The 22,937-nt window shown below is 31.9% G+C and overlaps 3 protein-coding genes and 1 non-coding gene across 7 annotated transcripts; 3 read left to right on the forward strand and 1 right to left on the reverse strand.

Annotated features, from left to right (window-relative positions):
* The first annotated feature begins 1,550 nt into the window (after positions 1–1,550).
* On the forward strand, positions 1,551–3,313 carry LOC123924543. The gene is made up of 4 exons (XM_045977482.1): positions 1,551–2,106; positions 2,210–2,272; positions 2,381–2,455; positions 2,597–3,313. The coding sequence occupies exons 1-4, from the start codon at positions 1,801–1,803 to the stop codon at positions 3,053–3,055; spliced, it is 903 nt and encodes a 300-aa protein (XP_045833438.1). The 5' UTR covers positions 1,551–1,800; the 3' UTR covers positions 3,056–3,313.
* A 4,591-nt stretch (positions 3,314–7,904) lies between these two features.
* LOC123907191 (protein PSK SIMULATOR 2-like) lies at positions 7,905–13,039 on the forward strand. Of its 4 annotated transcripts, none has more exons than XM_045957360.1 (13): positions 8,286–8,469; positions 8,659–8,926; positions 9,524–9,837; positions 9,958–10,050; positions 10,147–10,237; positions 10,417–10,510; positions 10,635–10,732; positions 10,868–10,937; positions 11,084–11,181; positions 11,416–11,532; positions 11,680–11,756; positions 12,286–12,330; positions 12,423–13,039. In XM_045957360.1, exons 2-13 carry the CDS (start codon positions 8,687–8,689, stop codon positions 12,868–12,870), a joined length of 1,785 nt encoding a protein of 594 aa, XP_045813316.1. In that variant the 5' UTR covers positions 8,286–8,469; positions 8,659–8,686; the 3' UTR covers positions 12,871–13,039. The 4 variants fall into 4 exon arrangements, with proteins under 4 accessions (XP_045813323.1, XP_045813316.1, XP_045813307.1 ...); XM_045957351.1 differs by having other exon boundaries at positions 8,286–8,309; XM_045957367.1 differs by having other exon boundaries at positions 7,905–8,926.
* Positions 13,040–13,589: 550 nt separating this feature from the next.
* LOC123903398 lies at positions 13,590–13,692 on the reverse strand. Its single transcript, XR_006807974.1, has one exon. It is a non-coding gene; the product is annotated as a small nucleolar RNA Z279/snoR105/snoR108 (small nucleolar RNA).
* A 4,403-nt stretch (positions 13,693–18,095) lies between these two features.
* Positions 18,096–20,712, forward strand: LOC123907213 (thaumatin-like protein 1b). Its single transcript, XM_045957386.1, has 3 exons — positions 18,096–18,315; positions 18,437–19,133; positions 20,030–20,712. Exons 1-3 carry the CDS (start codon positions 18,243–18,245, stop codon positions 20,256–20,258), a joined length of 999 nt encoding a protein of 332 aa, XP_045813342.1. The 5' UTR covers positions 18,096–18,242; the 3' UTR covers positions 20,259–20,712.
* The last annotated feature ends 2,225 nt before the right edge of the window (positions 20,713–22,937 follow it).

The raw sequence follows: 22,937 nt of genomic DNA on the forward strand, positions 1-22,937 counted from the left end.
CACCTTTGAAAGTTTTATTTTAACAATATCACCTCCAAATAAATGTTGGACCCACCAATTATATTTAATTGATAAATACCAAATTTATATCCAACACACTCGTAGCACTAAATTTAGCCAGCACATTCAATGTCTTTTCTCAAGGTATGGTAAAGAAAATCATCCAAGTAAGAGAGGGAGAACTTCCTAATGAGAGATAGAACAGTCGCTTAAGGCAAAAACTTATAATTGTAATCATCTACAATCAAATTTAAAGCGTGGACTCAAATTACAAAATAATAGCGAACTACTACATTAATATTATCACAAATATCGGAGGGAAGCCAAATATTCTGCATAGTATAAATTGACATGGCAGTCACCACATTTTTGGCTAAAGTGACGAATCAACTTTGCTAAAGACATTCATCTTTCAACCAATCTACCATTAATCTTATCCAATATAAGATTACCTAATTGCACTCGAATCCAAGGTTAATGAGAACAATCAATTTCATCAATTCAAGCATTGCGGCAAACTTCATAATTAAAGACGCACTTTCTACCAAATTAATGAGAAAAATTGTGACAGGAATTAAGTATAGTTTAATAGTTTATTTTAAATAAATAGTTTATTTTATGTTATTTACTCTTTTAGCCTTGAGAGTTGTATTTAAAGGTCTTGTGCCTCATTTGAAAGAAATGAATCAATATTCAACAAATTATCTTCTTCTCTAAACACAACTCTCAATTTATCTTTGCATAATCTCACTTGTACCGAATTCTATTCAATTCATTAGAATTCCTACTTTGAGACTTGATTCTATCGGTTTCGTCCCTAAAATCTAATTTATCGGTTACAATTGGTAATATAAAGCATGAATTCTAAATTTGATCCAAATTTATTTATTTTATAATTTTTTATTTATTTAAGTTATAACTATATGAATCAAACCCCGACTCATATTTGTATCACTTATCAACCTAAAAAAATTAATGTGAGAAATATTTGAATTTTTTACCCAATTCACGTTGTTTCCCGAATATCAAAATAACTATGAAGTCATAATAAAGCAAACATTTGATTTTAGATGGTATATTATATTTACAGAAATATATGTATATTATTGTACAGTTATTAATATCTTATAAAATATCGATCGATTCTCTTTCTGTTACTTTTAATTGTATAACTTAATATATTTTATTGTACTATTTTCTATCGATTAATTATTGTTCTAGTTCTTGTAAATTTTTTTTTTTTATTGTTCTAGTTCTGAAGTGATAAATTTATTTTTAGAACAAATATAGAAGAACTAAAAATGTTAGACCAAAATTTGGTATTATTCTAGATATATATTTTATATTTTTATTTTCATAATAATAATAATATATTTTATTTCCTTTTCTCATAATTTTTTTTATAATATGAAAAGAACTAAATTTTCTCTTATATAAAAAAAAAAGCTAAATTTTCCCACTTAAAATAAAATAATTATTAAAAAGAAATAAACCCTAAGACAATGACACGTGGGAAGATGAAGGAGCAAGTATTTCCAAATTCCTCATTAGGTTGATTGATGATGATTTATAGCAGGAAGAGTAAAAAGAGGAGGCGACTCCGACTCACAATAACAGTTTCTTTCCTCACTCCGACTCCCAACAATTTCTCAACTCTTTTTTTTTTTCTTTTTCTTTCACTCATTCAACACAACACAACACAACACAAAGTTTTAATTATGATGATATCTCAAAATTAGGATTCAATTCAATTGAATTCATCAGCATTGTAATTAACTTTCTTCAGATTCAATTCTCACCATGATGAAAAAACAGAGAAAATCATCTTCATCTTCACCACTCTGGTCAGAATCTGAGATAGAAATCGCCGAAATCATTCGTGATTTATACTGTATCTCTTTGTTAAGCAGTATACCATTCACTTGGGGATGCAAAAGAAAGAGATCCGCAATTCAAAACACTCCTTCCGCCGCCCTTCTACCTCGTCCTTCAAAAACCATCGCCGTCAAAACTGAAGCTCCGAGTCCTGAAACCCCTCTTTCGTTTCCAGCTACTGAATCAGATGATAAACCTAAACATTCAAAAAAGAAAACTTCTCTCAAAAAGGTATTCGATTTTTTCTTATTTTCGATTTTTCTTGCCCTCTTTCTGGATTTGTATAATGCCTTGGTTTCTCAGTTTTAGGTTTTTTGTTTTTTTGTGATAAAAGGAAAAAGATGAGTCTCTTCAAACTATACAAAAGTTGACTAAATCCAAATCATCACTCAATCAAGTAAGTTTATTTTTTTTCATGATTTTTTTCAGTCATTTTTAATTTAGTTTTATTATATTTTGTTTTTCTTATAGCTTTTTAATTAATTAATGTTTGGAATTTAAATAGGAGATAGAAAAAGTGCAACAACACTATGATCGGCTGATGAGTATCAATTTGAAGTTGAAAGTAAGGAAGCAACAGGTATTTTCGATTTTTCAATTTTCATAGTATTAAATTAAATATTAATTTTGAGTTGATTTTAGGATTTTGTTTGTTTTTTGTTTTTGTTTATTGAATTGGATTATGAAAATTATGTAAATGAAAATTGCCATTTATTTGCAGCTACTATGTAATAATAGTAAAGAACCCAAAAGTGAATTGAAAACCCTCAATTTGGAAATTGACCAGAAACTGAAAGTGCAGTTGGAAAATCAATCAAATGGTTCAGTCAACCTTTCAAAATCAACGGCTGAAAATGAAGAGCACGGTAAGAATCAGCAACACCAACAGCAACTAATTCAAATGTTTCCCAGTCATGAAACGGTGTCGTTGGCAGTGGCATCTTCTTCTTCTTCTCCTTCTTCTGTTACATTGGGCCGTACAATGAATAATGGCCCAATAGCTCTTCCTGATCTGAACTTACCAACGGAAGAGTTGATGAACGTGGCCTCTTTTCAACCGTTTGATGAAGCAACTACATCAGATAGAGCTATTGTAGCGGCTCAGGCTAGGCATAGAAGACTTGAGATTTTTAGGTTAAAGAAACCTTTTGGAAACAATAGCAAACAACATCAATGTTGATGTTTATTTTATTTCATTTTTGTTTAATCTCTTTTTTAGAAATTCAAAGGTGGATATTGGTTATTACTAGTTAGTACTAGTTACTAGTATTTGCTTGGTGGCAAAGGAAATTTTTTTGTGCAGTTTAAAACTATTGTTATTGTGGTTACTGAAGTGGTAAGTACATATTTAAGGATATATGGTTGGTGGAATTATGTCAAAAATTATTTTTGGAGAAAATCTTATAATAACGTTTTGAGATTCCTAATTTTGTGAAAATTTGAATTAGATTCGGAAGCAATTGCACTAATTTTAGTATAGTGATTCTTATGACAATGTGATTACTTTTCACCAACAAAATACATTTCATTGGTATAAAAAAAATTATCTCTGGTTTTGGCGCAACAATACTAGAAAGCATTTGACTCTAGTGCAAATTATTATAAAGCTTATGATTTTTGGATTGGGAGGTAGTTATAAGTACCGTGAAGTAAATTCTGTTGCGGATGTATGGGCGAATTTAGCGTGTGATGATAACAGTCAGTTGATAGTTTATAATAGTTGTCCTATTTTAGTTAGAACTTTTTTTCAAGTTGGTTTTCTTTGAGTTTCAACTCCTCGACTAATATCGATGTATTTTTTTCCGGTAAATTATTTATTAAAGACCTTCAATCCTGCCATGCTACTTAGGTCACATAATACTGCTCGGCATTTAAGTGACGAACGTGTTAAAATTCCTTACTTTTTGAACCGGTTGAGATCTCACGCTCTATCAGGTTTTTATAACGTCCGCTATATTTTAACTATATATGAAAGTTGTACTTCAAATGTGAGACTTTTTGCTTTATATCTGAAATACTTCAAACGTGAGACTTTCATTGCACCATTCAGGATTCTGTCCGATACTTAAGTATAGGACGTTATAAAAATGAGATTTTTTTGAGTTAAAAACACCTTACCAAGATTTTTATAACGTCCGCTACTTAAGTAGCGGATGTTATAAAAATTTTGGTAGGGTGTAATTACTCATTTTTTACATGTTCGTTAGTTAAGTAGAGGAAGGGTAAAATGAGAAACTCGTAGGGTGCTCGAGTAACCGATAGGGTGACAAAAGTAAATCTCATTGGCTATTGTTCCCCAGGCCTCAAACCAACACCTCTGGTAGAATCCAAACTTCTCCGATCCTAACTAAATTCAGGCGTATTTTGAGATTTGGGGGGGGGGGGGGGGGGGGGGGGGGTGTCTGGGATACTCCCTCTATGGTTATTCGGCCTTTCTTGAATACTGATGGGCTATAGGCCCAATGCTAAGAAAATCAGCATGCTTTTTTTATTCAGGTCTTGTGAGTGGGACTCAAATTGCTTTTTTTATCTCTTGAAAATAAATAAATAAATAAATGGCCTTTCTTCACTCAGGAACAAAATCATGAAAAAGCAAAATCCTAAGGAACTGTCCATTCCAATAACCAAAAAAATTATGCGAGGCTAGAGTTTGTCGATTTGAGGCCAGATTAATAGATATACAACCTTGCTTGAATCCAACATCCTGTTTGCTCAAAAAAAAAAAAACCTTTTTGAAGAGAATTCAAATAATAAAATATCAGCAATGATACATGAATGAATACCATATTTTTTTACACTAAGGTCAGCTCATAGCCTGTGCAAGTTGAGATACTATATAGGACTCAAAATTTTACCACAGTTAAATCGTGATTAAATAAAGTCCTCCACAGTTTTGTCACAGTTAAACTATCACTAAATTGGATCTCTACATGGCTGTGTACATTTGATTAATCATGTGAAAAAATGTGCTTGTGAGTTGTGATATGAATAAATGATCTACTCAACTGAATTAACCATCTGTCATAAGATGTAAAAAAAAAAAGTGGATGTGTATGAATCAATTTTGATTAACATCAGCTAAGTTGAAAATCTATCATTTGGCTTAATTTGAGTCAAAACCTCAATTTTGTATTGGATCTGAAAGTACTTATTGAGAGCAACAAAACCTATGGTTTGAATAAAGTCAACTGATATCCAAAATGATAGTTTGTTGCATTAGATCGATGGACATGCGATCAGAGGCATATTAGCATTACTACATTAAAATGTACTTTCAGTTTCACCACCCAAAATTTCAATCAAAAAATACTTTACAGGTAATTTGTCCAAACAACATATTCCATATACTATTTCACTTACTATATAGTATAAAATTGGGTTACAGAGATTGTATTTGAGAAGGACTTTCTGTACGAGTCAAATTAGAAAGAAAAAAAACACATTATTAATATGAAATTGTTTTTTACTAGCATTTTAAAATATTTTGTCCAATGCACCAAGGTCAGCTTTTTCATTTTTTTGTTTCCTTCAGAAAATAGTACATGTTCTAGACAATCATGATTAATTAATATATACAAAGGTAAACGATTGAAATCATTTAACTAATTTGTATATGTCTCCATTCAGGTAGTTGTATCTAATAAGTCTTTTTAATTTATTTATTCACATAACTATAGAGATACATAATTAGATTGTCTCATCTTTTGACAATTGCCATGGCACGCTCATATTAAAAAAACTAAACAATAGATAATTGTTTTTCTTTGAGATTATGGCATGCTTCAATGTAGTTGTCGTTTTTCTTTATAGCCTTCATATTTTGTTAGACTACGTAGTTCTTAAGAGTAGTCTATTAAGACCGGAACAGGGGATTTTGAATCCACAAGTTTAGACTTTTTAGCTTTCATTTTGTATCTTTTATAAAAATATAAAAAATTATGAAAATAATAAATTATAGTTCATTTACTATCTATGGCAAAAAATAACTACTAGCATATGTATGTTTGGGTGCATGAGTAGATAGAAATTAGAAAGAAAATGAGTGGACTTAGATTGAACTTTTTCTATACGTGGAATTGAAGATTAGGGATTTTACTGTGGAATAGACGGTCTTCCAAGTTGCTTTAAGTAAAGTGACTAAATATGACAAAACCTTCTGACAATCAACTTATTTTTATACCATTTGTGTTTGACACTTATCAGGGGCTGCTAATCTTCTGAAAAGAATTCAAAAAGTCACGTATAATGCTATTATATCTCTTAGATCTATGGATATTTTTTTTAAAATAATTGATTTTGTTATAAAAAAGGATTAGCGGTGCAACTTGTTATCCGGCCACCTTTTATTCATGTGTAGTTATCTTAAAGTAGTAGTATTAAATAGGATTATGCTTGGAAGAAAAAATGTGCCTTGGAATTTGGTATGGAGCGTATATTTGGACTCAGAGACATTTTTTTTTCAAATGGTGTTTATATTTAGAGATGGAGAAAGTACTATATAGGAATTTTTTTGGAAGATCAAATGTTGCAAAATACAAAGTAGTAGTACTCAGGGATGGAGCTAGAAGGGGGACTAACATAGGCCACGGTCCCCCTAAATATTTTTTAATTTTTTTATACTACTATGATATTATATTATTGGTTTGATTTTACTTTTGGTCCTCCTATTTTATTAAACTCATAAAAATGGTCCCTTTTTTTATTCAAATTTTTGGCTCTGTTTTTATACTTGGTGTATATTTGATTCCAACATATGTTTTTCTAACTAAAAATAGTATTTTTGTATCAAAAAGAGGTGATTTATTGCCCCAATAATGAATTCAATAAAAAAAAAAAAAATCTTTTTTGAGATTAAGACCAAAATTATAATACATATGAAAATAAATGTCAAAAAATTCGACTTAATAAAATAGTCTATAAAATGTAATTCACAATATTAGCTTTAAATTTATCTTATAATTTCTTACATGTAGCAAAGTGTTCTTTGTGAATTGTCAAATCTATTCCATAGACAAAAGTCTTTATGACGTCTCTTAGAATTCACTTAGACCCAATTCCTTTCTACTTTTACCACGAAGACTTGGATCTTTTGAAAACAAAGTGATCGATAACATTGTTGGCTGTTTTTACCAAATAACATTGTTTTTCTAGAATTAAAGAATGTATATAGATGTCTACAATAATTATTATCATCGATGACAATTTATTCATATATTGTGCTTTTAAAATTTAGTTTTTTTTTTATTGATTTATATTTTTAAATTCGGCCTCCCTTAAACTAAATTTCTGGCTCCGTCCCTGGTAGTACTAGTTGATATATTTGTATTGTGAATGTTCCTCGTGGAAAATAGGGGTCATAAAATACGTCAGACAAATTTCAAGAGTTTAGTCTAATGATAAAAAGATAAGTTTTGAATTTGAAGATTTTGGATTCGAGCTCCTACTAGTATTCTTGGAAGAAGGTAAATATAATTATATTTGTAAGTGCTCTAAAAATCCTAATAAAACGGGTCAGACCCATTAGGCCGGTCTGTTTAATCCTCTATAGCTGAGGTTTACATTAACCTGTTCCACTCAATTTAAATTTTTGTTTGTTGTGAGAGTCTAATGTGTTCTAGTTTACTTATGTTAACCCCTTTTGGTAATGATATGATACTTGATAATGTTATTGACTTAACAATAACTAACGATTGATATAGAGATATGACATTTGATAAGTATTTAATTTTGATTACCTCACTCTAATGTTATTTTGAATTAATATGTTTATCATGAGTACCAAACATTGAAGCGATGATGGTAGTAATTGGTAAGAGTAAGTATAGTGAAGAAAAACACACATAGTCCAAATCCAAAACAAACAAACAAACAAACGAAACGGGTCCATAGTATTAGTAGGCATTAGGCGGCACCAAGATTTCGTATGCATTTTCACGTTTTTCTCTTTCATTTACGTAGTCCACGACAGCGACATTCGTGCTAAATTACCCAAAAACCCATTGAAACAGTCGTCGTTCTTTTTTTTATTCACTGTCGTTTTTTCTGCTACTCAAGTCAATTGCCTTAGCGTCCTCGTGCTTCTTGCCACGAAATTTCCCTTCCCTTAATTTCCATTTGCGCGTCTCTTTTCTTAATTTCTTGTCAATTTTTTTAAGTACAAGATATTTGTTAAATGTTACACCCGATTAAATTTATTTAAGTAATCTAGTGGCTAAAAATTTTATTATATGAGTTTAAACCCAAATTCTACTGTAATGTCTTTATCAATTTAGCTAAATTGTCTGGCACAATTTCGTGTTTACTTTTATTAATTATTTATATATATTTTTTTTAATGTGTTTCCAATATTCATTATTCAACCATGCGAATATCCTTTATATACTTGTTTTTCCCACCCATTTAGTCAAACAAACTCATAAGATGACTCCTAACTCGTAATTTCCCTCTATGCCACTATTTATTTATTTATTTAATTATTTTATTTATCTTGTCCAATTTGTGTGACTCTTATTTGAAATGTATTCCTCGTGTTCAATTCTTAACCGAATTTCCAATTTGGACTTTGATACTCTCTTTTTTCTAAACACTAAATAGGTATATACATACATGCTCCTAACTTCTTAATATGTTTTTCCTCAACTATGTTATTACTTTTTTGTTCTCAACAACGTGTTATTATTGCTTTTAATTAATTTCAACCAAATATAATAATTGCTCCTTTTTTTGTTCTTCTTGTGGTTAAAGTTGTTGTAAAATCACACTATATTATACCAATTTGTGCAGGATTTGATATTGTTCATTAGGATATAAAATGGGATCAGTTTGCTCAGCTGGTAAGGAAGAGAAAAATAAAAATAATGAGATTCAAGAAGTTTCTGTGGGGAAATTTAACAAGTTAAAGAGCTTTGTTAACAGAAATGGAAATTGTTATTCAAATTCAAAGGTTAATAGTGATCGTGGTGAAAATCAAAAGAAACAAAAATCTGGATTTTCCAGGGAATTCAAACTAGTCAATGATACCACCAACCTCAATGTAAAAGGGAGAAAACAGGTAATTTCACTTCTCTTGATACTTTGTATTAACTTGGTTGTGTTGTGACTGTTAATTAGCTATGGAGCACGTACACTTCTTAAATTAGGTGTGTCCTGGTGTCGGATACACGTTGGTGTTTAACACTGACACGACACCGACACTTATGATTACATTGTGAAATATGTTATTTTCTCAAATTATTATTGGTGTTCGTGGTTCATAGTTAATTAGTAGATGCAAATTATTCTCCTAAAATGAAATACACAATAAGAATTTGATAACTATATATTCATGGTCTAATAAACAAGTTTTACAATATTGTGGGAGAGAGACTATGTTTTAAGCTACGAAGCACATCAACACATACACAACATTGACCTACACATAGACACAATAATAATTTAAGGAAATAGAAGTGATTGAATGTAACTACATGTGTTGGTGTCGTAACAGTATTAGACACCAGATATACCTTCAATCTAAAATGTCAGTTTTATTTTGATGTTTCATATTTTGATTTATTATGTCCAGTATCAGACACCAGATACACCTTCGATCTAAAATGTCAGTTTTATTTTGATGTTTCATATTTTAATTTATTGTGTCTTTTTATAGGTCTCCCAAAGAGGGTCCTTTCTAGGAAGAGCTGGTGAGAAGGCAGTGGAAGTTCTAGACACACTAGGAAGTAGCATGCCCAAGATAAGCACTAGTGATGGTTTTATCACTAGCATGGCTCCTAGAAGAAATAAAATATCTATGTTGGCATTTGAAGTAGCTAATACAATTACTAGAGGATCAACTTTGTTTCATTCACTGTCCGAAGAAAACATTCAGTTACTTAAACATGAGATTTTACGATCCGAAGGGGTACAAAAGCTGGTTTCTACTGATACAAAGGAGTTGTTAAGTCTTATTGGGGATGACAAAAGGTTCTCACTTGTTTATAGTATCATATAACCTTTTTTCGTCGAGCTTAAAAATCCTATTATGGATGTATATTATGTGTTCTCATATGTTCATTATCTTCAAATTTTTGGGGTATTTTGCAGGGAAGAATTCAATGTCTTCTCGCGAGAAGTAGCTAGATTTGGTAATACATGTAAAGATCCTCAGTGGCATAACCTCGATCGATATTTTTCACGGTGAGTTTGTTTGATTTTACATGCAAACTTATCACAAAATTAAAGTAAATCATAAATCATTTTGATAGAAATTAAAAAAAATTACAAACATTTCAGATTAGATTTGGATGCCTTGAGCAACAAACAACATAGGATAGAAGCAGAAAAGACAATGCAGGACTTGTCCTATCTAGCTCAGAATACTGCTGTAAGCAAATTGTAATTTTGGATGAAGTTTTGCATGTATGCTACTTTGTATTGTTTCTTACAGCTTATGAATACTCATGTTAACACATTTTTTCATATTTAGCAAGTGTTTTCAAGCTATTGTCAATGTTGTTTAGATTATTAATGTTGTTTAAATAAGTACTTTTATTTTCTGTGTAGGAATTATACCATGAAATGAATGCATTGGACCGTTTTCAACAAGATTATAACCAAAAGGTTAAGGAGTTGGAGTTCTTAAACCTTCCTCTCAACGGTTAGAAACTTCATAAAATAGTTTTACTTAAAACTTCATAAAATTTGTAACTTCTAGATATCTGCAAAATATATTCTGCAGTAATCTACTAAATTTTGACATATAAGTTTCTTTGTTATTGTAGGGGAAGGTCTCGCAGCTTTTCATAGTGAGATTAAGCATCAAAGAAAGCTTGTAAAGAGCTTACAAAGGAAATCCCTTTGGTCAAAAAATTTGGAGGAGGTATATCAATAGGATTCTAATAACAAATTTACATGAAGGAATAGTTCCTCATTTGGAACTATCATTGTTGAATAAGTGTTCTATTTCGGCACATTTTACAATAGTGGGCTTATTCTGTGTATGTATCTGCTACAGATCGTTGAAAAGCTTGTCGATATTGCCACACATACACATCAAGCAATATTGGAATTCCTTGGAAAAAATGGTATTGATACATCTCACACATGTATTCGAATTCAATTTTTATGTGTATGATACATTCGCGCATATGCATCCCCTTGGGGCTCTATAAAATAGGTGATTTTGATTATTAATGTACAAAAAGTTGATTAAATCTTGAATTCTTTGCAGATACAATCGCAGTAAAAAATCATAAGGGACCTCAAAGACTCGGCGAAGCTGGTCTTGCACTGCACTATGCTAACATTATCAATCAGATAAATGTTATAGTAAGTCAATACTTTGTGATAGCTAATATATTTAGTAGAGAATAGAAAGCAATCCGGGTTAGAGTCGCGTGCGATAATTAATATTGCAGACAATTGCAGTTGATGCGACCTAATTAGAACATGAGTATATAAGCATAAAATTATTGATGTTACGGTCTAGGTCTAGATCGCAATCACATGATTTTTATTTATTTGTTTAATTAATTAAAATGTTGGTTTCTAACTTTATATCAGGCATCACGTCCAACCATTCTTCCACCAAATATGAGAGACACATTGTATAAAGGTTTGCCCAATAATATTAAGAATTCCCTTCCTTCGCGGTTGCAAAACGATGATGTCACAAAAGAGGTATATATGACTTCTCACCGTACTTTTTTTTTTTTTTGTTTCTAATTTATGTCGTTATTTCAACATTTTCTAGTAATTTTTACCTGCTACTTGAAAACTGCAGTTTAATTTCTTGTTTGGAATATGCTAATTGGTAATTTTGTGCAGCTCTCCATTGCTGAAGTCAAAGCTGAAATGGATATGATTCTCCAGTGGCTTACTCCATTTGCCACAAATACGACCAAGTAAGATAATGCTCATTTTTCTTTATTTTCATTCAAAGTTTTATATGGGAAATCATGAAAATATTTGTGTATTGTTTTTACTTTTTCTTGTGTAAGGCAACAAACAATGTCAATGTAGGAAATAGCACTAATCTTTTCTAAGGTTTATTTGAATGACACATACACACATCTCCCTCTATTTTCTTAATAAAATATATAAGATGTATGATGCATTTGTTATTTAAATAGTCATGGAGTAAGTGTAACTTTCACACCAAGTAACCTTAATGAGTGACTTTTGAAACATCCAAGGGATGTGTATTATTTAAGTTAATGAAATTTCTGTCCCTAAGGCATATCTCAAGTGGTTGAACTGAAATACTCGAAAGAATTTGAGAAGGTCTAGAATTCAAATTCTGACTACTAACATAATATACTAACAATTAATATTTTGTCTATAAAAAAACTAACGAAATTTTGCTGACTTTTTCTTCTAAATTGATGCTTCATAAGTTGCTTACTATATTTTTCTTATCCATATATGTGGCAGAGCACACCAAGGTTTTGGATGGGTTGGTGAATGGGCAAATGCAAGGTAATTTGGTTAGTTTAATTGTACATGTTTGTTTTAGGTAAAAAATTGGAGTTAACATTTGGTTAATGTGTGATAATTAATTTTTGTTGCAGTGCTAATGAGTTTGGAGAAAATACAACACCCAAAGAAAGCAACCTTATTCGTCTTCATACACTTCATTACGTCGAAAAACAAAAGATAGATTTTCACATCCTCGAACTATTGGTTCGACTTCACCATTTGGTTACCTATGTAAGATACAGACACAATCCCACAAGACCAATGCCTAGTACAAGAACTTCTTCTCCCAACAAAGGACTTCATTTTCAATCAAAGATGTTACAATTCATATCCGTGTCTCAATTATCTGAAGAGGATAGGAGGTTGTTGGAAGAGGTAACTACAAGGAGATGGATTCCAGGTATAAGCAAAAGTGAGAATCTTGCTGGGGCCAAGAAAACAGAAAACATGGCGTGGCATTTTAGTAACAGTGTTGGGAATTCACCATCTAAGTGGTTCTTTACTACAAAATTGAGCTTGGATGTTATGGATGGCCTATAAGATGCTTCCAATTTTGGTTTTGTTTGATAAATACTAAGTCATATTTTTTTATTAAAAGAAATCATCTTTTTGAATTTAAGCCAAGGCCTTGTAGTTTGCTTTTAAACTTATAGGTTGCTTTTGTATAGGAAGGAAAGCAATATATATTATAGAAGAATATTTTTTGGTATAGGAGCACTTTCTTTATTATTTGATGCTTGTTAATATGTATTTATTAATGTTTTCTCATACATAACCGACATTTTTTTTAACCCTCTGATTTCTTAGGGAATGAGTCTCACTAATTTAAAGTTTCTTACCTGGAACTGAACGAGTGCAGCTTTGCTCCTTTTCCTATGGCTCCTTTTCTTCCTTTTCCTTTAATTGATTGACGACATGTGGCAAAATTGAATCTGATGGTTAGAATTTAATGACTTTAATTAAAGGAAAAGGAAGAAAAGGAGCCATAGGAAAAAGAGCAAAGCTGCACTCGAACTGAACTTGATATTAAATGTGTTCTGAACTGCACTACACCAAAGGAGTATTAGCTAATTTCCTAAGCAAATGAAAAATTTGATAAAATAAAGAAAATAACAAAAAACAAATAGTACTACTTTACTATTTTTAAGAAAATAATTTATTACTAAATGAAAAAATAAAATTTGTAGAATAAATATTCTAATCCTTAAATAAACCAAAAAATAAAACTTGATTAGCCCAGTTTGTTTGGGCTTATTATAGGGATCAGATTGATTAAAGGAGTGCCCAATTGTCGTAACCAGGCTTGGGGCGAACACCCAACTCGCATTTTTATTGCGAGACTCAGACCACTCATCATATCCCCGTTTCTGCCTGAAGGATCATACTTTTCTTATTCCTCATTCTTCTATTCTTATAGCCACCCAATTATTCCTACATTGCAATTACATTCGATGTGGGACTATTCTTATATACCGCGTGTTCCCTAAACACCACTCAATTCCATTTTCCTACAACACCACTTACTAGTTACTCCAATTCATGTTTTACCTTTTTATTAATTAACTAACTAAGCAATCAAAATACTATATTGTATATCATTATCATTCATTTTTATCCGTGTGTAAGTGCAAGTTGCATCTTGTTCTGCAACTGAATTTTGGAAAAATTTGGCTGCATATTTTAGTACAAGATTGTTTTGTGTTCTGTCTCATGGACCAGATTTGGCCTAATGTAATCTACTTTCACCTAATATATGTTAAATGCAAAGGGCTGAATTAAATTAAGGGCTTCAATCCATCTCTAACAGGATGAATGCATTTTCTGGTTATGCTAACTACTCTTAACTGAATTGTTAGGCAACCATCCTAATTAATATAAGCATTCACATATGACACAGGACTTGGATTATTAGCAATGTAACTTGTTCAATGATATTTGACATTATAATTCATGTATTTTCAAGAGACAAAGAACAATTAGTATTACTAGTTGATACATTAGGTAGTTAAGTAGTTATTGTTTTCTTTTCTTACTTTTAGCTATTCCCAATTCTATTGTGAGCCCATTCTCATCATCATCATTACTTATTAGTAAGTTCTAGCAGTATCGTGCCCAATGAGATCAAATTTCAACACTAATGTGCCTTACCCCTTATCTTAAAACTTTCATTCTCACCAAATGATTTCAACAATTATGTGCTTTATCCGTTTGGTCTTGTAATTTTCTAGAATACTTTAGGATATGTTTGGTTGGATGAAAAGAAAGAAAGGGGAGAGGAAAGAAAACACGAAAAATCGGTGAATGAATAAATCAATGCCACACATGTATTAAGGCAACACATTAGTAGTAAACTATGTACAATTTTATTCAAGCGTTTGAGATGGAGTGACAATAACATTGAGGGTTTGACCGCACTATATGTCACCTTCTACAATAAGTTAACTACTAATGTGTTGCCTCTTGTCTCATGCTACCTATATCCAAGTTGTCTGCAATACAATCTATACTTACTTGCTCTAAGTGATTCTCACACTACTACTAAAATCTTCTACTATCCAACTACATTCTAAACTAACGCTACTACCTCAACTACTAATGGTTTGAAATAGGCTAGGAGGCAATGTTTGCTAAACCTCTTTCTGCTTTACTCTTCTTTCGTTTTTCTCATTTTTCATAAGAAATCCACACCCTTCTCAATATAAGATTGATTCGATCAAGGTTATTCTTGATTCATCATTTCACATCAAGGACTCTGGACACCTAATTTTTTAATTGACATGTTTTGTTCAAAAGAAAACATTCATTATTCATATTTGTCAAAGTAAATACACTTCAGAAATCTTGTTGATTCTAAACTCATGGAGCTAGCTAAGTATTCTATTTCTTCAAATTTAACATTACATCTTAAAGGCTTTTTTGTGACTTGGATTGGGCAACTTATCTTAAAACAACGAAATCAGTAACCGGTTTATGTCTATTCCAAAATCATCCTTGATCTATCGGAAATCTAAAAAGCAAAACATTGTATCTCGTTCATCATTAGAGGCAAATTATAGGGCCCTTGCCTCAACCACTTGTAAAATTCAGTGGCTAACATTCTTGTTACAAGATTTTCACATCCCTTTCTCTGCTATGACATCTTTATATTGTGACAGTCAATCCGCTAGGCACATTACCTCCAATCCTATACATCCTTTTCTCTTTTATCCAAACCACTAGAACGAGAAGCTTTCGATGATCTCCTCGCCAAACTATGTGACTTCAATACACACTCCCTGGTTTGGAGGGGACTATTAGTTTATTTAAATCAGTTAATTGATGTTTTGTTATATTCAAAGTTAGCTATTGCTTTTACTGTTCTAATCCCAATTCTTTTGTAAGGCCTATATATAAAGCCATCCTTCTAATTCTCTTCCAATTAATAATTGAAACAAATGCATATCTTTTACTGTTCTAATCCCAATTCTTTTGTAAGGCCTATATATAAAGCCATCCTTCTAATTCTCTTCCAATTAATAATTGAAACAAATGCATATCTTTGAATTTTCTCCTCATGCTGGTCTAAGTATGACCTCAAGACCAACCAATGAAGGAAGAAACCAGCAAACAAATGCATTTCTACAATTGGCTATTCTCCAATAATTAGAGCCTTCAATGATATTTACAACTCATGTATTTTGAAAATTATACCATATACTAGTAGTATAAGCTGATATAACATTATGTATACTAAACAGTAGTAGATTTTTCTACAATATTACTTTATGGAGACTCAATCAACCCTAACAAGGCTAATTGACACATGCTCTTAATTATTAGGTGAAGTTGCGTATTGAAGTGTGTCACATACTATTTCTGACTTATAGTGCAAAGGAATTGGATTCTTGGATGAGTTGTTTCTGGAATATATAACAGTAGTAGTTGTTTTCTTGTGTGACTAACTTTCAGCAGGGCAACTACCTAATTACTAAGAAAATTTTAATTGCAGCAAAAACTGATGGAGTGCAACAGTAGAAGGAAAGGAATTATTCCAACCAGAAAGTGGGAAATTGAAGCTAACTTGAACAGTAGACTCATCAACTCAACTGCCAGACTAATACATTATACAAATGTGCAAAAATGTCAAAAGTTATGGTCTAGCACTAAACATAAAATATATAATACATGATATGATATGATATGCATCTATAATCTATATGGTCTGTAACGTGTCAAAATTGCTAAAGTTGCCAAACAAGACTCACTTTTTATTATCCATTCGATATATGGCTGCTTTGCAAGTTGCAACCAGTAAATAGTAGCAAAGCAAATAGCTGCTGGATTCCAGGAAGCAACACATAACAAAATTCAATTGAAATTCAAGCACACTTTGGTTCCTTTACACGTTCAGTCAATTTGACTAAATTTTCTTGATAAATATTTGAAAGCTTAGATAAGCTATAATCTATAGACTATGGGAAAATAAATTTGTTGAAATTAGTTCTAGATAAGATTTCATTCAAAACCGTTTTTATAAGTTCAAAAGTTAATATTGGTTGTCTCTAGACCTATTTTGACTTTCGTCAGCTTTGGAACTCACCTAAACTCAATACTATTTGGTGATTAACTTAACTTAAGCTTTGTGTTTAACTTAACTTTTATTTTTGATGTATGTGTTTATCTTAACTTCACTCACTCATTTGTAAGGTAAAAATTATTCTCATTTATAACATGTTCGTTATATCTAATTTAATGTGAGACTCTTAACATACACTGTCGCAGTCAAGATTGTACATTGTAGAGTGACTTAAGTGGTCTTATAATAGATAACTAGTTAAGAGTTTCACATTAGATAAGATAAAATTTGACATCAATTTATAAATAAAAAAATAAATAAAGAAATGAGTATATATGTTGAGACCCTTGTAAAGCTTTTCACTTCACTCAGTCACTGAACAACTCACCCCCACTCCCAGCGCCTCGACCACCTCTGAGTCTTCCGACGACGAGAAAAATGAGTATATCCAACTACCTTATTCCCAAAAACAACCGGTAGTCGAAGGAGAAGAAGAAATAGGTGAAGAAGATGATTCTTCATTTGAAGAAGTTCAACATTCTCAACTTGCTTCCCAAAACCCTCCACCTTCTACCTCAATCTCAACCCCTAAACTTATTGCTTCTGCTGAATTCGAATTCGGATCAGATTCTGGATCCTAATCTCAAACCCTAATCTCATTTATAACATGTTCAAGTTATATTTAATTTAATGTGAGGCTCTTAACATACATTATCACACTCAGGATTATACACTATAGAGTGACTCGAGTGATTTTATAGTGGTTAACTGATTAAGATTTCCATATTAGATAATATAAGGTATAACATAAACTATCAATAATGAATTGGTCCAAGTGGTAAGGGTCTTGACCCTCTTAAGTACGTGATGTCAAAGATTCGATTTTTAACTCATACATATCAAAAGAATTCGGTCGAAAAAGGATAATCACTTTAGTCACTCTTATGTTTTTTATTTTTTGACACATCTTAACCTATAGCTATTGGCACTCATAATTTCAACATTGAGCCCCATCATCATCTACTCCCTTGTTGTACTACTAAAATTGTCATCTTGTGAAATAGAAAAAGCAAAAGTAAGTTCAACGTTACTTTGGTCAGATGCTGTCTCAACACGAACTCATAATAAGTGAAAAAGCCACGTTATATCCAACGGGTCCCTCCCTCCCTCCCTCCCTCCCATAAACTTTTCTATAAATACCTTTATCTTCCTCATTTCAGCAATCTCTCAAAACCCTCTCTCTCACCTTTTACACAACAAACAATTTCTTTTCCTCAAACACACCCCCATTAACATTCTTCATAATCAAGCATAATTAATCTTTTGAAACTTACCTATAGCTAGCTTCATTATATATATGGATCACCACCACCAAACACTATCATTATTATTAATTCCATTCTTACTAACACTTCATCTATCATTTTCAGGTAATTAAAAACACAAACATTTTATAGTTCATAATTCCACATTATATTTGTCATTTTTCTTTTTGTAACATCATGTGATGCTAAGCTAAGATTAATTAATTAATTAATTATAATTATGCAGGTGTAATTTCAACAACATTTACTTTTGTTAACAAATGTGACTACACGGTGTGGCCTGGCATTCTTTCAAATGCCGGTGTCCCGCCTCTTCCAACCACCGGCTTCGTTCTTCAAACCGGCGAAACCTCAACCATCGCTGCACCGGCATCTTGGGGTGGCCGTTTCTGGGGCCGAACTCTCTGCTCAGAAGACACTACCGGAAAATTCTCATGTGTCACCGGAGATTGTGGCTCCGGCAAGGTAGAATGCTCCGGCGCCGGAGCTGCACCTCCGGCGACACTAGCTGAGTTCACTTTAGACGGCTCCGGTGGTCTTGATTTCTTCGACGTTAGTCTCGTCGACGGCTACAACGTGCCTATGATGGTGGCTCCACAGGGTGGCTCCGGCGAGAAGTGTACCACAACGGGTTGCATCGGAGATCTTAACGGCGCGTGTCCTTCAGAGCTTAGAGTAATGAGTGTTGATGGGAAAGAGGGTGTCGCGTGTAAAAGCGCGTGTGAGGCTTTTAACTCGCCGGAGTATTGTTGCAGCGGCGCGTATGGTACACCTGATACTTGCAAACCTTCTAGTTATTCAGAGTTGTTTAAGAATGCTTGCCCACGCGCTTATAGTTACGCGTATGATGATAAGACAAGTACTTTCACTTGTGCAAATGCAGTAGATTATACTATCACCTTTTGTTCTTCTCCTCCCACAAGGTTAGTTAATTAACTTACTAATTTTCACTTTCTCCTAAAAATAACAACGGTACAAAAATTATGCACTCAAATGTAAATTAATACAAGGTTAGTTAAGTTACTAATTTTCACTTCCCATAAGAGTAATATTAGGTATGTAGCTTTTATTTGGAAGGGGTTGGTACAACTAGATGCCTTAATACACTCAATCCAATTGTTCACTAGATTATGTGTATGGTTGGTTATATGCCGTGATTAAAAATTAATTTTAAAAATCACAATGTCAAATTATTATAGATTCTATTGGAAAACATCTAAAATATGTTGAAAATTAATTTAACATGTCTAAAATAAATTTTAGCAGAAGTAGAATAAAACATATATACCATAGTCTAATTATTGTATAAAGTGCTTTTTGTTTAGTTAAATACCAAAATAACATAATGATTAATAAATTTTTACTTTTAGTCACCATGGTTCAGTGGGTAGTCAACAATTTCAACAGAAATCTTATGTGAACGAAACCATGTTTGTAAGCAATCTAGAAAGCACAATTGGAGCAATATGATGGCTGGCTGGCAGAAATAAAATGAATGTTGTCATCTAATTAATCAATGTGATGTGATGTGTGTGTGTCTCCTTTCCTTTGGTGAGGTACTAGGGACCATATCTTGAGCCAAATGGAGTAGTTTGATGCATATGGGTTGGCAAAATATGGGTGGCACACATGCCAAGGGTTAACGTTACACAGTTTTATTAGTAATATGTCAACTTCAAAGTAACCAAAATGATAAACTTCATAACCGTTAGGCCAATTATTTTACATGTCAAATTATATATTATGTCTACATATGTAGTAGTAATTTCATTTTCTTAGTAGTAGTGTTAAATTTTTGTAATATTGTTGTATTTTTCAGTCAGAAGGCAACACAAGGGCAAGACACAAAACAGGAAAGTTCTTCAAATGATAACTCATCAGCATCACCTCAGCTTAACAATAACAATAACAAGGACAACACAATGGTGTATGAAGGTGGTTATGATCAAAGTGAAATTTCCAAGGCCATGTGCACCCATGTGCTCCAATCACAAACTATTATTGCATCCATTATTATAGCCATTTGGCGGTTATGCCAACTCTTCTAATGTTAGGAATCACAATTCTTCATAATTTCTTAACCATTTTCTAGTGTAGTAGTAATATCCACGTCCCAACACATGGGATGGGCCTCTTCAAAATTTGACTTATTTGCTTCAAATAGCATGTAACACATGAACCATGTGAGTTAAGTATGGCCCCATTTGTTTTGGCCTTAATGACTAGGACATGACTCATTTCAAGGGAATGGTCCTACAACCCTTGATATTTTGTCCTAAAAAATCTAGAGTTTCTGATATAGATAATGACATAGTTAGAGAAATTTGATTTTTTTTCTTCACCTTTAATTTTTATTCTAGTTATTAAAAGATTGTTATTTCTAGTTATAGATCACTAGGCATACTATTCTTTGTATTAAGTAAGGGGGTGAGATTATTTTATTTGTTGGAGAATGTAATATTTGGCTACAATAAGGAAATGGATTCTTGTGTATTACTATTATTGTCTCTAGTTCTATCTGCAATCTTGCATATTATTATACCTCAATTTGTAATTGTCAACGTTTCATGTTTGTGGTACATATATTTGTTCAATGGAATGGAATGATATAAAATTATTTTTTAAGTATCAAGCTCTTTGATATGTTAACTTAATTTGCATTTCATGCATAATTACTAGGCTAATCTGGACCAGAGGGTTATGCATTTGTAATCACTAACACTAGTCTATTTAATCATATAAGCACCTTTTAATCTGGAGAAATTCAGGTCCTCCTCGCATAAACCAAAATATATTAGTATAAAGCATGATATTTAACATCCTAATTAAACCTAATAAAAAGTGGTGTGTTCCTTAATTACCACATATTTATAATTAATGGTATTAATTAATCAGTCAATGGTGTCATACAACAATATATCGTATCATAACCAAACATTTTTTTATCATATAGTAGTAATATATTTGATCTTTCACCCAATATTACATGCCTTGTGCCGGTGGATCTTCTATAATTTATCTTACCCCAACAACTTGATGTTTAAGTTCATGTTGAAGCTTGGGTTTAAATTTATCCTTTCCACTAAGTATTGGACCTGGATTTCCTACGGTTGAAAAACCACACAGTTTAACACTGTAATGAATCTTTACCACTGATTTTTATCAAACGGTTTTGATTAAATATACTCTAAAATAATCCTGACCATTCATTATGATCGGACGGTTCACATCGTAACTGCGTCAACGCAGTTACAGCGGGGAATTTTTTCCCTAAGTATTGTATTCAATTAAAAGGACTAAAATATTATTTATGGTTGAATATTTACACTTGCAGTCCAGGTACATGTAGACTTACTATTTTGTGACAACATGGAGTAAGTTTTATTGTTGTTGCAAAAAATTCAATGTTGTGGATCTATTTTGTAACACATTAGATTTTTTTTCTCTCTTTTGTTTTTTGGGATTAGATTTTTTTTTTTTTCCTCATTGAAAAGTAGTAACACGTTAGATTTGTAAATAAGATTTTAATAAGATATTGTTTAACAAAAGATAGTCATAGTTTTTTCCTCTTCTACAAAAGATATACTCCGTAGTACCGTTTTCTTAAATTCAATTTTTAAGAAACACAACACACTCATTCAATTTTCGTGTCTTATGTGAATGATGCGATTTGCGATGCCATTAGTTTAGGGATGTGGAGTGCACACTTCTAATTCTTCTTTTTTTTTTTTTTTTTATCCTCTGGTTCCTAAGGAAAGGGAGTTCTTCTATTTCGTTTAAAAGGAGAGCACGCTTCAAATTTTACAATACGGTTCATTTACGTACATTTAATATAAGATTTGGACTTTTGAATTACATTGGTCATTTTAGTTGTATTTCCGGTCATTTTTCTCATGTTTTATCACGGCCTTGACATAGGTGGTGAGGAGTAATAATATGAATCACAGACACCTTTATGATTAGGCATGTCGCGGTGTCCGACACTCGCATGACACCTCTACGATATGTGTCGGATAGCTCAGACTGGTGTCCAAAAAATCCTCAATTTCGACACTGATTTGATTGGTGTTCGACACCTTAAGACACTCGTATGACACGTGTTGCACAAGTGTGCAAAAAAAATTGTTTTTTCTTTGCTTATACTCTCATTTAGGCACATATTACACATATCTACAAGGGTTAAAGATGTGTCGAAACAACAATATTGATCAATGGATTGAAGAGATTACATTTTGATTACAATATTTTTAAGTTTTTCAATAATAGATGGATAAATAAAGGTAAAATACTATTATATCTTGTTTTAAATTTATTTTTTTAAAGAAATAACTTGCTCAACTTAGATTTACATGTATATATTTTTATTCTCAATTATAGCGGTGTCGATGTCCTATATTTTTTACATCAGTGATGTCGCGGTATCCGTGTCAGTGTCGTGTGTCACGGTGTCCGTGTCGGAGTCGGTGCTTCATAGGTACTCCGGTCCTTAATATAAGAAAAAAATTAACTTTTTAGATATATAAAATGATTGATGTATTTGGAGTAAAAAATTGACCAAATTAACTATTATGTATTTTCTATTATGAGTAGTATTAATTGTCTTTAGTGTATTTAGGAAAAATAGTTATGTATAACGTTATAATTACTGTGATTATAACGTTATACATTGACAGATTACTGAAGTTTTTGTCAATACTAAAACACTATAAAAGCACGCACTTGTTTTC

Source organism: Trifolium pratense, linkage group LG1 (genome assembly GCF_020283565.1).
Source record: "Trifolium pratense cultivar HEN17-A07 linkage group LG1, ARS_RC_1.1, whole genome shotgun sequence".
Classification (NCBI taxonomy): domain Eukaryota; kingdom Viridiplantae; phylum Streptophyta; class Magnoliopsida; order Fabales; family Fabaceae; genus Trifolium; species Trifolium pratense.

Bases quoted from the DNA above. Each gene is read 5' to 3' on its own strand.
- LOC123924543 (XM_045977482.1), top strand. From the start codon at position 1,801: ATGATGAAAAAACAGAGAAAATCATCTTCATCTTCACCACTCTGGTCA. The intron at 2,107-2,209 runs GTATTCGATTTT...TTGTGATAAAAG, and splicing joins AGAAAACTTCTCTCAAAAAG to GAAAAAGATGAGTCTCTTCA. The intron at 2,273-2,380 runs GTAAGTTTATTT...GAATTTAAATAG, and splicing joins CCAAATCATCACTCAATCAA to GAGATAGAAAAAGTGCAACA.
- LOC123907191 (XM_045957367.1), top strand. From the start codon at position 8,687: ATGGGATCAGTTTGCTCAGCTGGTAAGGAAGAGAAAAATAAAAATAAT. The intron at 10,511-10,634 runs GTTAGAAACTTC...TTGTTATTGTAG, and splicing joins CTTAAACCTTCCTCTCAACG to GGGAAGGTCTCGCAGCTTTT. The intron at 12,331-12,422 runs GTAATTTGGTTA...TTTTTGTTGCAG, and splicing joins GGTGAATGGGCAAATGCAAG to TGCTAATGAGTTTGGAGAAA.
- LOC123907213 (XM_045957386.1), top strand. From the start codon at position 18,243: ATGGATCACCACCACCAAACACTATCATTATTATTAATTCCATTCTTA. The intron at 18,316-18,436 runs GTAATTAAAAAC...ATAATTATGCAG, and splicing joins ACTTCATCTATCATTTTCAG to GTGTAATTTCAACAACATTT. The intron at 19,134-20,029 runs GTTAGTTAATTA...TGTATTTTTCAG, and splicing joins TGTTCTTCTCCTCCCACAAG to TCAGAAGGCAACACAAGGGC.